Source organism: Lampris incognitus, chromosome 9 (assembly GCF_029633865.1).
Source record: "Lampris incognitus isolate fLamInc1 chromosome 9, fLamInc1.hap2, whole genome shotgun sequence".
Taxonomy (NCBI): Eukaryota; Metazoa; Chordata; class Actinopteri; order Lampriformes; family Lampridae; genus Lampris; species Lampris incognitus.
The window spans coordinates 21,905,554-21,921,471 of NC_079219.1; the positions used below are offsets into that span (position 1 = coordinate 21,905,554).

Genomic DNA, 15,918 nt, shown 5'->3' on the forward strand with positions numbered 1-15,918 from the left:
ATTTTTACTGCCGTCTTGCTTGCCCTATTCTGAAACCAGAAACGTGTCCCTCTTATCTCTGGTGCCTAAGTTATGTACGGGTCCACTAAGAGTGACCATAGGAAAAGGGGAGAATGTGTTAATAACTAACAGTGCAAAGTAAGTGTTCATTTAGACATGATGGCACTCCAACAACATTAAGTGTTTACATTCGGCAACGAAGGTTCACTCTAAACTGATGCAAGTCCATAGTCCATCTCCTATTTATTGTGGTAAGACCCTATTTTGTGGTACAAATAAGACTGGTATCAAAGATGTAAGTCTTGTGTCTTCTTTCTAAACTTGGGACAACAGCTGTTCAGGTATTAAAAATGTCTACTTCAATCAATGATGTAGACATTTCACAGTGCTTTCCCTTAAGGAGAATAAAGCAAAATCTAAGTTGTAACACATTTACGGAAGAAAATTCATTCTTTTTGAATTAAATCAAACACTTGGTATTTATATGCACCTACTCCCTCGAGATAAGCTTATTTATCAGAGCAAATAACGCAGTTTCACTTGATGGAGGACAGCAGCTAAAATATTTGCTTACTGTACATTATTCCAAATCTCCTATTATATGCCAGAAGCAAAAGAAACGGTTAAGTGGCTGAAGTCACTTCTTGAACTTTCTCAGCAGGAAGTAGATGATAATGGTGATAATTTTCTCTGTAATGGTCTGAAAAACAGCTGGGAGAATAGAGCTGTCAGCAAAGTTCACACTTCTTATTTTGTAGTCTACAGTATTCCTAGGCAGCGTTCAGTAATTATACATTTTCTATACCATTTATAGATTACAGAACCAAACCTTACTCCAGCTCAAATAATCCTTTAAAGCAAGGCTGTTAACTGGAGGCTCTGAAAGGAATCAAAATGGGTATAAAAAACAGTGTCAAGCACTCCTGAATTGTGGAAAAATTTGGTAAATTACAATACACTATTGATCTAGTGGAGATCACACAACTGATCTCCACTATGGTGCCCTGCTGCAGAATCAGACTTTTTTTCCCAAGAGGTGGAGCCAATGTCTTAAGACTTCTGCTCACATTACAAGAAGTAGCTATGAATATTTCACTGGAACTGAAACCTAACTGGACCCATTTTTACTAAGATCAAGTAACCTTGTCTGGACGAGCTGGAGCATTATATGCTTGCCCTAACACATCATCTCTAGGACCACTGTCAGGTTGGCTGTCTTACCTTGAAGGACGTCATGAATCGGAGTGATCGGGGCAGGGAGGAGTTGCTGTTGTCCAGCTGCTGAAGCAGCATTTCACAAACCTTCAGTGGAAACACCAACAGATGGCCAATAACATTGACCTCCCAGCTGTTTATGGTTCTGAAAATGCATAGTCACACACAGTATCAGAATCATATTCATTGCCAAGTAGTTCAAGAACATACAAGGAATCTGACTTGGTATGTTGATGCACGAAGGAAAAATTAACAGCAATAGTAAGTTAAAATCCATCCATCCATCCATTATCCAAACTCATTATTCTGCTGTCAGTGTCACGAGGATGCTGGAGCCTATCCCAGCAGTCATTGGGCGGCAGGCAGGGAGACACCATGGACAGGCCGCCAGGCCATCACAGGGCAGTAAGTTAAAAGAATAATAAAAGAATAATAAAATATAATATATAGATGTAGGATTTTTTTTTAATACATAGCAGTACAATCTTGTTTCCTGTGTCGCGCACTCATCAGCGGCTAATGTGATTCAACAAAGAAAACACACAGTATACGTTTCCCCGTGCCACGCCCCTTATTTCGGTGAACAGCAACCAATAAGAGGAGAAAACATTTGAACTATTACAACCAATAAGATAGGTATTTAAAATGCACAGCAACCAATGGAGGAGTAGAAAACATTACAACCAATGGGTTAAGGGACTGGGGCTTGTTTTGAAAAGCATTTAGGGGCCAGGGCACTGTTGAAATGGCATACATTAAAAATATAACAAGGTAACGTCAAATGGGGTAATTTATGTAAATCATACAGTAGGGTGGTGTTGGGGCACAGTTGGAAGGGCAGGCAGTTATAATATAAAAAAACACAACATCTAATAAATGTCACCTGTGTATCATCTAATGGGGGGGGGGGGGAATAAAGACATTTTACTTGTAATTACAAAGGAGATATTTTTTTCAGTGTCTACAGCTGGTGGCCAATTCATTTCTACTATTTGAGGTGGACATATCAAGTCTGCAAATAATAAAATACTTTTCTGCCAAGCACAGGTTACATCTTTTACCACTAATTGAATATGCATTGCTCTTTGCAAGGATTTTCCATGAGACAGAGTAACCGATGTTCTTGTCTACCAATGACCAAATGTGGCAGCTCAAGGCCGTTGCATTTTTTGCATGTTCATTTCTGAAGCTACTCATGTGGGCGTTAAACCTAATTTTAAAATTGTCCTCCGTTAATCCAACGCAAGTGTCCACATTGCAGTTGACTTCTCTTGTCACCGATGCCTGGTAGATGACTCCCTCTGTCTGGCATTTTCCTTCAAGAGGACATGATGCCTTAACACAGCATTTGCAGTTGAAGGTGCTTGGTTGCGGTGAGGGGGTCTGTGCCTTGGCCATGATGCTTGTGTTGTGGGATGAAATAACCTGCTGAACATTTTGCATGCAGCTGTAGCTCATTTTGACTGTGTTCCTGTTGAATATTTTTCTCAATTGATGGTCTGGGGTAAGGCACTCATCCAAAAGCTTGAAAAATGGTTTTCCAATATTAGAGGCCACGGTGGGAGGATTATACCAGGTGATGTTCTGCCTTCTGCTGCGTTTTTTTTGTTGTTGTTGCTGGCTGTTGCTAATTGATGGTGGATTGTACCTAAGCCTGAAATCATATCCACATGTTTGTAAGGCTTCTTGGTATGGGGGGGCTGCTTCATTAAAGATGGCTTCGCTGGATGATAAACATGAGAGTCTCTTATTTATGCTCACTGGGATATTTTTCAAGATACAGGGCGGATGATTGCTTCTCTGTGGATGTATTGCAGTGTATTACCGGGCTTCATGTATGGCCTGTATGTACCATTTTTAAGGTGCAATGAGATGTCGAGGAAGTCACTTTTGTTTTTGTTAGCCTCAACTGAAATTTTTAGTCCATTGCTTGCAAATATACTACACATTTTCTGTGTAGTTGCTAGTATGTAGAAGGTTGTCATATTCATCGGGCCCTCGTTTATAAAAATTAGAAGTTTTGTTGGCTGCAATGATGAGCTTGTCATCTTCTTTTATAGATTTTGAGTCTTTATGGAGTTTCTTCTGGAAAGCTTTGTTTGGGTGTTTAAATTTAACATTCCGAATGATTCTGAGCATACCGTCCTCAAAGGGTTTCAGTTCCAGGATGGCTGGCGCTGATTTAGACGATTTGAATCCATCTGTTAGCTTTTCTTCAGGTGAGTTAGCCGGATTAAGAAAGAAGAAAGCTCTCCATCTTACCATTCTTGTGAATTTCTCTGTCTTTGAAATTAGGCATTTCAGGAAGTCTTTCTGCATCGGTGCTGGCATGTTCTTTGTATTGAATGGTTTAGGGGCATAGATGACAAGAGCAGGCATACGTTCATATGCTATGATATTTGTGAGTTTTACCCATTACAGTCATTACATTACATTACAGTCATTTAGCCGATACTTTTATCCAAAGCGACATACAATAAGTGCATTTAACGTAGGAAATCAAGAGAACTACTAGTCATCAGAGGTCATAAGTGCATCTAAACAAGCATCTAAGAGCAAAACCAGTGCTTAAGTAAAAGTGCAAGAAAGAGATTTTTTTTTTAAATGAGTGAATACAATAACTGCCAAGAACAAGTAACAGGGTAGTAGTTCTTAAAGAGGTGAGTTTTCAACTTGCGCCGAAAGATGGGCAGTGACTCCGCTGTCCTGACATCAGTAGGGAGTTCATTCCACCACTGTGGGGCTAGGACAGAAAAGAGCTGTGACCGGGTCCATCGGCAGCAAGGGCCTCTGAGCGACGGGGCAGCCAGGCATCCCGAGGCAGCAGAGCGAAGTGGTCGGGCGGGGGTGTAGGGCTTTACCATGGCCTGGAGATTGGAAGGAGCTGTTCCTTTCACTGCCCTGTAGGGTAGCACCAGAGTCTTAAACTGGATGTGAGCAGCTACTGGGAGCCAGTGTAGGGACATGAGAAGGAGAGTTGTGTGGGAGAACTTAGGGCGGTTGAACACCAGATGTGCTGCAGCTTTCTGAACAAGCTCCAGAGGTCTGATTGTCGACGCCGGGGCACCAGCAAGGAGGGAGTTGCTGTAGTGCAGCCGGGAGATGACCAGAGCCTGAATGAGCACCTGTGCAATCTCATCGGTGAGAAATGGGAGAATCCTCCTGATGTTACAGAGGAGAAATCTGCAGGAGCGAGCAAACCGATGCAACGTTTTCAGCAAACCCCTCCATAACTAAAGAGTTTCTAAACAAAGCTATTGACTTTGCCTCACCATACACCACAATATCTGACCAAGACAGAGACATAATAGCCCACGCCAAAGAGTCAATCTTATACCACAAGGGAATTCCATGGCAAAAGCAAGGTAACAGCAAATTTGACGTGACCATGGGCAGCTTCGACAGGGCAGAGACTTGTGAGCTAGTGGGCTTGTACTTGTCTCAACTACAGGTCCTACAGATCAATGTCGGGCTATATAGAGACGACGGACTGGCAGTCTGCAACAAACCAGCAAGAGAAGTCAAGAGAATAAAAAAGAAAATGTGTAGTATATTTGCAAGCAATGGACTAAAAATTTCAATTGAGGCTAACAAAAACAAAAGTGACTTCCTCGACATCTCATTGCACCTTAAAAATGGTACATACAGGCCGTACATGAAGCCCGGTAATACACTGCAATACATCCACAGAGAAAGCAATCATCCGCCCTGTATCTTGAAAAATATCCCAGTGAGCATAAATAAGAGACTCTCATGTTTATCATCCAGCGAAGCCATCTTTAATGAAGCAGCCCCCCCATACCAAGAAGCCTTACAAACATGTGGATATGATTTCAGGCTTAGGTACAATCCACCATCAATTAGCAACAGCCAGCAAAAAAAAAAAAAAAAAAAAAAAAACGCAGCAGAAGGCAGAACATCACCTGGTATAATCCTCCCTACAGCGACACTGTGGCCTCTAATATTGGAAAACCATTTTTCAAGCTTTTGGATGAGTGCCTTACCCCAGACCATCAATTGAGAAAAATATTCAACAGGAACACAGTCAAAATGAGCTACAGCTGCATGCAAAATGTTCAGCAGGTTATTTCATCCCACAACACAAGCATCATGGCCAAGGCACAGACCCCCTCACCGCAACCAAACACCTCCAACTGCAAATGCCGTGCTAAGGCATCATGTCCTCTTGAAGGAAAATGCCAGACAGGGAGTCATCTACCAGGCATCGGTGACAAGAGAAGACAACTGCAATGTGGACACTTACGTTGGATTAACAGAGGGCCCTTTTAAAATTAGGTTTAACGCCCACACAATTAGCTTCAGAAATGAACATGCAAAAAATGCAATGGCCTTGAGCTGCCACATTTGGTCATTGGTAGACAAGAACATCGGTTACTCTGTCTCATGGAAAATCCTTGTAAAGAGCAATGCATATTCAATTAGCGGTAAAAGATGTAACCTATGCTTGGCAGAAAAGTATTTTATTATTTGCAGACCTGATATGTCCAGCTTGAATTGTAGAAATGAATTTGCCACCAGCTGAAGACACTGAAAAAAGATATCTCCTTTGTAACTATAAGTAAAACGTCTTTATTATTCTCCCACCCCATTAGATGACACACGGGACATTTATTAGAGGTTTTTGTTTTTATATTTTAACTGCCTGTCCTTCCAACTGTGCCCCAACACCATCCAACTATATGATTTACATAAATTACCTTGTTATATTTTTAATGTATGCCATTTCAACAGTGCCCTGGCCCCTAAATGCTTTTCAAAACAAGCCCCAGTCCCTTAACACATTGGTTGTAATGTTTTCTACCCCTCCATTGGTTGCTGTGCATCGTAAGTACCTACCCCATTGGTTGTTATAGTTTAAATGTCTCATCTGATTGGTTGCTGTCCAACGGAAATTAGGGGCGTGACGCTGGGCAACGTTAACTGTATGATTCTTGGTTTAACCACATTAGCAGCTGATGAGTGCGCATCGCATGAAACGGGCCTGTACTGCAATGTATTAAAACTTTTTTTTCCTGTATCTGTGTTGATATTCTGCCCCTCATTAGTTGAGCACTTATAACACCATTGACGGTTTCGGAAAAAAAACCCTATACACACACACACACACACACACACACACACAAGACAGAATAAAAATAAAAGTAAAAAGTAAGAGAAAATTACAGGGTTGTAACTGCCAATGTACTACATAGCTAATGTCTCAGATGATGTCAAGTAAAGCTTGTATAAAACTATGTTGACAGCATGACATTGCAGTTTCAGTTAAGTCAGCTTGACTTATCAAACTGATCAGGTTAACAGGCAATACATAAAACTTGAATGCTTGTGTCCATGTTTGTGTGTTCATATACAGTGCATTCGGAAAGTATTCACACCCCTTCACTTTCCCCACATTTTATGTTACAGCCTTATTTCAGAATGGATGAAATTCCTTTTTTTTCCTCATCAATATACACACAATATCCCATAATGACAAAGTGAAAAAGGTTTTGTAGAAATTTTTGCAAATTTATTAAAAATAAAAAACTGAAATATTGCATGTACATAAGTATTCACACCCTTTGCTATGACACTCAAAATTGAGCTCAGGTTCATTCTGTTTCCATTGATCATCCTTGAGATGTTTCTACATCTTGATTGGAGTCCACCTGTAGTAGATTCAATTGATTGGACATGATTTGGAAAGGCACACACTTGTCTATATAAGGTCCCACTGTTGACAGTGCATGTCAGAGCAGAAACCAAGCCATGAAGTCAAAGGAATTGTCTGTGGACCACCGAGACAGGATTGTATCGAGGCACAGATCTGGGGAAGGGTACAAAATAATTTCTACAGCTTTGAATGTCCCGAAGAGCACAGTGGTGTCCATCATTCGTAAATGGAAGAAGTTTGGATCCACCAGGACTCTTCCTAGAGCTGGCCGCCCAGCCAAACAGAGCAATCGGGGGAGAAGGGCCTTGGTCAGGGAGGTGACCAAGAACCCGATGGTCACTCTGACAGAGCTCCAGCGTTCCTCTGTGGAGATGGGAGAACCTTCCAGAAGGACAACCATCTCTGCAGCACTCCACCAATCAGGCCTTTATGGTAGAGTGGCCAGACGGAAGCCTCTGCTCAGTAAAAGGCATATGACAGCCTGCTTGGAGTTTGCCAGAAAGCATCTAAAGGACTCTCAGACCATGAGAAACAAGATTCTCTGGTCTGATGAAACCAAGATTTAACGCTTTGGCCTGAATGCCAAACGTCACGTCTGGAGGAAACCAGGCACCTCTCATCACCTTGCTAATACCATCCCTACAGTGAAGCATGGTGGTGGCAGCATCATGCTGTGGGGATGTTCTTCAGCGGCAGGAACTGGGAGACTAGTCAGGATTGAAGGAAAGATGAATGGAGCAAAGTACAGAGAGATCCTTGATGAAAACCTGCTCCAGAGCGCTCAGGACCTCAGACTGGGGCGAAGGTTTACCTTTCAACAAGACAACGACCCTAAGCACACAGCCAAGACAACGAAGGAGTGGCTTTGGGACAAGTCTGTGAATGTCCTTTAGTGGCCCAGCCAGAGCCCAGACTTGAACCCCATTGAACATCTCTGGAAAGACCTGAAAATAGCTGTGCAGAGACGCTCCCCATCTAACCTTACAGAGCTCGAGAGGATCTGCAGAGAAGAATGGGAGAAATACCCCAAATATAGGTGTGCCAAGCTTGTAGCTTCATACCCAAGAAGACTTGAGGCTGTAATCGCTGCCAAGGGTGCCCAAACCAAGTACTGAGTAAAGGGTGTGAATACTTATGTACGTGCAATATTTCAGTTTTTTATTTTTAATAAATTTGCAAAAATTTCTACAAAACCTTTTTCACTTTGTTATTATGGGGTATTGTGTGTGGATTGATGAGAAAAAAAAGGAATTTAATCCATTTTGGAATAAGGCTGCAACAAAACAAAATGTGGGGAAAGTGAAGGGGTGTGAATACTTTCTGGATGCACTGTATATGTGTGTGGGAGAGAGCAAAAGAAGAGAGGGGGATTGAGGGTGGGAGAAAGAGTGATTTGGAGAGGTAAGATTGATAGCTTGTCTGTATGGCACTCATCCAGTTTGTTGGGGTGACATTTAAACCATCTGTGCAGCTCCAGAGAAGAACAGTCTCCTCCAAGTACTGGTAGTGCCAGATAACAAGCCCAATACTATCTCAGCCTGCCATCAATCAGCATGACTTAATGCAACATGGTTTAGAAGCCGTCTCATGGGCAACAACAACAGCTAGCTAAACTAGCTCAGTTGGGTTATTTGGCTGCCATTTAAGAAAAACCCTTCTGCAGACCTTTTCCATATATTTCTATGCTTGTATGATCTGACGTGGAGTTTTGGATTTCAACCTGAGCACAACTGCTTGTGGCAGAATCAAACTGCAGCAGAATCCCACTGGCTGGGCCTGAAGTCAGGCAACACAACAACACAAACAAACAAACAAACGTGTTTCTGAAATGATTTTTTTAAATACATTTTGTTTTTGACACATTCTATTTAAGTTGGATTAAGAAGGATTTAGAACGGGCAGCTTCCCCCTTGCTTGCTGGCCCCTGGCCATTGCGGGAGAGGCAAAAGAAGTCAGCGTACTTCTGCCTGTTCTCACGCTCCAAAAGTGAGGAAGGCAGGGCAGGTCTCGGCTTCCTCCAGGTGATATCAACTGAGGCAAAAGAAACAGGCCTGGTGGCTGTCCAGTGAAGACATCACAGCGGAGCAGGTCTTGGTCGGCGAAGACATTACTGCGACACCAGAGGGTGCCAGAAATTTTTTTTTAAAAAAAATCAAAGATCCATACTCAAGGTGGCTGAGTGAAAAAGGGAGATGAGTTGTGGAGATGCTGGGGTTTTATAGGTGGAGAGATGCTGTGTGGCTCCTACCACTTGATTAGGTGGCGAGGGAAAAGATCTGTCTCAGGAGCCAAGGCGGCGCCTCAAAGAGGTAAACCAATAGCGAAGCCTGTTAGAGGGCAGAGCATGTTTGACATAGAAGTAGCACCTCACTGTATGTACCGTTACATTGTGCGTCCGCTGTCATTTCTCAAAAGTCAGTGGCCTGACGGCTGAATGAACTACGAGGAATCTGGGTGTGATTCTGGACGACCAACTGTCGTTTGCTGCAAACGCTGCATTGGTTGCTTGCTTCTGCAGATTTCTCCTCTATAACATCAGGAGGATTCGCCCATTCCTCACCGACAAGATGGCACAGATGCTCATCCAGGCTGTGGTCATCTCCCGGCTGGACTATGGCAACTTCCTCCTTGCTGGTGCCCCGGCGTCGGCCATCAGACCTCTGGAGCTTGTTCAGAAAGCTGCAGCTCGTCTGGTGTTCAACCGCCCTAAGTTTTCCCACACAACTCCACTTCTAATGTCCCTACACTGGCCCCCAGTAGCTGCTCGCATCCAGTTTAAGACTCTGGTGCTAGCCTACAGGGCAGTGAAAGGAACAGCTCCTTCCTATCTCCAGGCCACAGTCAAGCCCTACACCCTCGCCCGACCACTTCGCTCTGCTGCCTCGGGACGCCTGGTTGCCCCGTCGCTCAGAGGCCCCTGCTGCCGATCGACCCGGATTTCCTACGTTAAATGCACTTATTGTAAGTTGCTTTGGATAAAAGCGTCGGCTAAATGACTGTAATGTAATTTAGCCCAAATGATCAGCAAATCAAGAAGGCATGCCACAACGCCTGTCACTCACGTACTACGAAGATGAATGGAAGCTGATGCTACCATGTTTGGGCTTTAAAAAATAAGCACACTTAGATATATCCTGTGCTTTTCTTGTGACTATTCGGTGCTGTTGCTGCTCTAGGTTTCACTATAATTCAAAACAATCTGTTCTAAGGTTTTTTTTAACAATAATTTGCTGCTCTAGGTTTCACCATAATTCAAAACAATCTGTTCTAAGGTTTTTTTTAACAATAATTTTCTCATGTTTATTGTAAGACAGAGAGGGCTTAGCCCTGATAGCCCATTTATACCAGTCGTCCCTGGTCTGTACACTGGGATGTGTTCTGGCAAGTGTGGTCAGGGGGAGTGTGCTTCTAGTGTTGTTGAGCTGGGGAGGAGGGCCCAACTTCTGAATGTTGTGTTTACAAACCGCAAACGACAAAACCTACTCGTTCTACCTTTAAGTTGCTAAGCTAATACTGAATATTGTTCTACTCTTTACAGTCACTCTTGTCAGGGTTAATGAACAAAATGATTAAGCTTTTAAAACGCTACACATCATGCATGCAACAGACATGATATTATAAAGTCTAGCCTAGGTTCTAAGATTGTGTGATTTCCGTCTCACATCACTGAATCACCTGAACAGTTTATGATGTTGTATATGGTATCATTGTAATCCTTGACCATCAAAACATAGGGGTAGACATCACCTTTTCTGTCTTATCATGTTTGGTTCAGGAGATATGATGCAAAATATATAATTTAAATAGCAGTAAAATGGCATAAGTAAAATGGCAGTCATGGCCGCCACAAGGTGTTTTTGTGATGGCTCCATTCCTGAAAACGTCCAGGGCCCCAAACTGTACAAGTCTATCGGGTTTCATGCTTTTATGAAAAAGTGAACATATCGCCTCAAATTTGGCAAATATCACCTGGACTAAGTTGGAAAAAGTAAAACACATTATCTTTTATAAATCCTATTGGATACAACAATGAATTTGGCTTTTAGGTACACAAGGAAGCTAGTAATAGCCTAATACACAGAACAATTGTTTTCTAGACACTGAGTTTTTTGGGCCTGGTCTATTAATGTTCTGTGACATCGCTCCTGCATAAGATTTTGGGTTTGAGCTCTCCGGGCTTAGGTCAGACCGGGCATGATTTCTCCGGCCCAATCAAAACTATAACCTTATATGATGGTGCATGCAACTTTCCGAGCCGTCCCAGTTGCTGCTCCACCCCCTCTGCTGATCTGGGGAGGGCTGCAGACTACCACATGCTTCCTCCGATACATGTAGAGTCGCCAGCCACTTCTTTTCACCTGACAGTGAGGAGTTTCGCCAGGGAGACGTAGCGCATGGGAGGATCATGCTATTCCCCCCAGTTCCCCCTCCCCCCTGAACAGGTGCCCTGACTGACCAGAGGAGGTGCTAGTGCAGCGACCAGGACACACCCACATCCGGCTTCCCACCTTCAGACATGGCCGATTGTGTCTGTAGGGACACCCGACCAAGCCGGAGGTAACATGGAGATTCGAACAGGCGATCCCCGCGTTGGTAGGCAACGGAATAGGCCGCTATGCTACCCGGATGCCCTGGTGCATGAAACTGTTAACAGACTCTTCATCAAGTCACTGCTCTTTTGCATGTCATAAGGGTAATTTACTTGTAATTCTCTTGGTAATTCTCTAGACAATTGGTGACAGATTGAACAACACAAAATTCCAGATGTAACTGACCTGGTTCACTTTTCCCCTGCTATGATGGCCAACAGCCAGAGAATCTGGCCAACAGCTCCTTTGATATTCCATTTAAATCTCAAAGGGGTTAGAGATGAGTGACAAGTGGTAACAGTAAAGGTTTGTAAGGGAAAAAAAGTGGGCCGAATGCCTTTTGCATCAAGTTTTAGCTTTGCAAGACATCCATCAAATTCCAGAGGCTACACTGAATTTAAACAAGGTTCACGTCAATGCAGCCCAGACACCAAACTTTCAACATGAATGGTAAGAATCAATTGTAACAGACCTTAAAAAAAAACAGACACTTCATGGCCGGACTGTTTGACAAAGGGATGCTGATTGACTGAGTGCTGACAACCGAATAGATGCATTTCAGACTCAAGATAAAATTGATTCGAATGGGGGTATCATGTCTATTATTTATGGCAGTGGTGAATATCTATACAACATTTATGTGAAAACACTGAGGTGCTTTGAATTAAAAGTAACAGACATATACTAAAACTCCACAGACTGCTTGGCCAAGACGAAGTTTTTCTATAGATCTGGTATGCACCAGGTAGTTAAAGTTATTGTTTTCCCCATCCAGTGCTCATCTCACAAACACACACACACACACACACATACACCATACTATTTACTGCTCAAAGAAAAGAGGCCTTCTTTTCATCTGAATTTTGTCTAATTATCCCTTGTCATTCACTCAGCCACAAGGCTCATCAAAACAATTAAAAAAAAATAAAACAAGATCAGTGGAAACAGCTTTCCTCCCTTTTCTCTCTGCGTCTGTGGGGACGAGGAGGTGGAGATGATGCTGAGTGCTGATTTAGTTAAAAATAATGAGGATGGAAGGTTCCTCCAGTGGTGTATTGCTGCAAACATGGTGGAGTACACGGGCACATCCACCCACACCTCTTGGTGGATCCTGTCAGGTATACAAAGACTCATCCCGCTCAAAACAACATTTCTTGGATGGGAATTTTGCACCAGGCAATTTTACACAAGTGAAAAACTTTAAAAGGATGAGATCCCTTTGATGGTAAACTGATTTGTAAAATAATAGACAATTAGGTTTTTCAAGAGAAACCCTCAGTGCAAAAATGTTCTGATAGACCTGAATTCTGTGCACCACCGACGTAGCCTTTCATGCTTCACCTTCACCTGAGACAGGTGGTGATAGAGCGATGACGATTCAGACATGAAAGGATAAGTTTAAGGAGAAGAAAATGGTGACAGAAATGGAAAGAGAGGAAGAGGGAGAGGGGGGGGTAAGAATGTTGCATTGAAGAAATGTTCTCACTTACTCTCTCTGCATGGCGCCTCTATCGGAGCAGGCTATGTAGAGGAGTTTCAGGGCTCTGATAGCCCTGTGTGATGGATTGTGAAGACTGGGGGAGACGGGCCTGTCACCGCTGACAGATTTCTCTGGGGCAGACGCTATGATGGAGTCTGTGTTCAACAGCCATAGCTGGGGAGAGTAAAAGTCATTTAACAGTTCACATGCATGCACCCAACTTCTTCTGAATCACATTTATTGATTCTTACCAGTAAAAAGTTTTTTTCATCAGGAGTCTGAATAACGAAGTGGAAGTTGCTGCGGCTGCTGGACAGCTCCAGTAGCCTGGCTGCTATGGTTCGCTCCAGGAAAAGGAATCTGTGAGGGAATGAAACAACATTGACTTATGTGTCAAAAGTGGCCAATAAATGACTTGACCCCTTTTCCCTGTGGAAACACTAAAGTTGGTACTTCACCTACAACGATGTTTCATCTTTTACTTCCAGCCATGCAGCCCTCTAATCCAAACACATTTTACTGTTACAACAATATCCCTCCTGCAAATGGGTACATTTACTTTATATCAAACATTACAAACAGCCTTTTATAACCCCTAATGAGAAAAAGTTGGGATGGTATGTTAAATTAAAACTGAAAACAGTGATTTGTAAATGATCTTTGACCTGTATTACATTGAAAACAATATAACAGCACATCATTTGAAGTTTTACCTTATGAATTTTTTTTTCAAAATAAACACATTTCAATTTTGATTCTTGCAACATATTTCAAAAGAAGTCGGGACAGTAAAGCATTTATCACTTTGTAATGGTGCCATTCTGATTCACAACATTTAAGACGTTTAGGGACTGAAGACACCAAGTGATGAAGCATTTCAGGCATAATACTGTCCCATTCTTCCGACAGTACGGGGTCTTCGTTGTCGCACTTTGCATTTCAAAATGCGACACACATTCTCTGTTGGGGACAGGTCAGGACTGCAAGCAGGCCAGTCCAGCACCTGCACCCTCTTCTTCCACAGCCATGCCTTTGTAATGTGTGCAAATTTGGTTTTGCATTGACTTGTTGAAATATGCATGGGCGTCCCTGGAAAAGATGTCATCTTGAAGGCAGCATATGTTGCACCAAAATCTCTATGTACTTTTCAGCATTAATGGTGCCATCACAGAAGGGTAAGTTACCTTTGTCAAGGGCACCGACACAACCCCATACCATTACAGACCCTGGCTTTTAGACTTGTTACTGGTAACAGTCTGGATGGTCCTTTCTGTCCTTTTCTTCTTCGGTCCGGAGCACACGGCGTCCATTCTTCCCAAAAAGACCTGAAATACTGATTCATCTGACCACAATACATGTGGCATATTCTGCATGTGAAGGTTGATTTTATCATTATTTCTATTTTTTGCTCATTACTTGCTTTGACTTGGTCTGGTCAGTTTGTAAACAAGAGGTTTTATGATGCTGCATGCTAGCACTGTCCATGGTGATGTTGTAGGCCAGAAGCAGAGGCCATGTCATGTGCATTTTCATTGTTTTCCAAGTATGGAGAGAGACAAATGCTATTTGATATCCAATGGGTTTGAATTTGATGGCTCTTGAGGCACTGAGTTACTGGCGGGGTGTGTGTGTGTGTGTGTGTGTGTGTGAACTTTTTCCAAGTTGGGTTTGTAACCTCGTATGATTATGATCTTTCTCTGCATGAACTACCTGCTCTACATAACTTAGTTGTGCCCGTTTTTTTCCACCACAGCCTCCATAAAAAACACTTGGCTTCCATAGTTAAATTGATTCTTACCATGTGAAACTTAAATATACACCCACCTGTTTAGAGAGTCCACTACTCTGCGGTCTCCCACACTGGGCTCCACCACTATCTCTGTGATGTAAAGCTTGAGTGTTGCTGTAAAAAATTCCAGAATGTGAGAGAAACTCAACAAACTACAGCTCTCTGCTCATTAAAGCTCATGTGCAGAGACTGATTGGTCACAAGACTCAAGTGATGACAGACAGACAGATCAATAGGGATGGGTATCGTTAAGATTTACTACTCTTACTGATACTGCTTATTGATTCGGTACTTTAACGGTACTCTTATCGGTTATTTTTTTAAGAGAAAAAACAAAATTTAATAACAGAATTGACATGGTTTTATTTTCTCATGTCTGGACAGAGCGTTACTTTTAATCATTAACCCATGTTTGTATAATGTAGTTAACGCCATGTGGGCTCTAGGCTCCTAGCATACATAACATACCTTAGGTGGATGGGCCAAGGAGAGATAACTATGAGCTAGGTAGTCGAAAACTGTGCATTTCTCCACCTGTATTTGATGCACTTTCGCTAGACATTTCGAAACATTGCTTGTGTTTCCGCCCTTACATGCAAAAGACTTGTTGCACTTGTGACGAGTATTGTCAGCATCGACTCTAGTGACGTATTACCAGACTTTTGACTGTTTAGTTCTTGCTCTGCCATTGTCACTAAGAGCAGGCGCTCCGTGTGTTTATGTGCATGTGTTCGTGCGTCTGAGAGGAGGCAGAGAGCTGGCCCTGACCTTCCGCTCGCACATAATACAGGCTCTGAGAGAGATCTCTCTTCTGGATTGGGAATAGCGAAAATGCATCATAGACAAATGTCTTAATCTTACATCTTTTTTTTTTTTAAATTTATTTCTGATTTTTCCCTTTTTTCTCCCAATTTAGTGGCCAATTGATCCCTATTTTAATTCAAACACCCACCCTCGTATTGCATGCGTTTGCCAACTGCATCTCTCCGGCCGGCAGTCTCGAAGGAAAGCGCCTCCCCACTTTCGTGACAAGGCGAATCCAAGCCGAACCACTGTTTTTCCGACACACACAGAGACGCATTCACATGACGAACACAAGCCGACTCCGCCCCCCTCCCGAAGACAGCGTTGCCAATGATTGCTGCTTTATCGAGTCCGGCCATAGTTAATC

At 42.8% G+C, this 15,918-nt stretch overlaps 1 protein-coding gene across 1 annotated transcript in view; it reads right to left on the reverse strand.

Moving 5' to 3' along the window:
* The window catches only part of ube3d (ubiquitin protein ligase E3D), a 29,059-nt gene that overhangs the window by 7,966 nt on the left and 5,175 nt on the right, over positions 1 to 15,918 (reverse strand). The window contains exons 7-10 of the mRNA XM_056285670.1: positions 14,783 to 14,861; positions 13,210 to 13,318; positions 12,969 to 13,132; positions 1,222 to 1,360 (exon numbers count right to left, since the gene is read on the reverse strand). Coding sequence (XP_056141645.1) covers positions 1,222 to 1,360; positions 12,969 to 13,132; positions 13,210 to 13,318; positions 14,783 to 14,861 — 491 coding nt within the window. The remainder of the gene's footprint in view (positions 1 to 1,221; positions 1,361 to 12,968; positions 13,133 to 13,209; positions 13,319 to 14,782; positions 14,862 to 15,918) is intronic.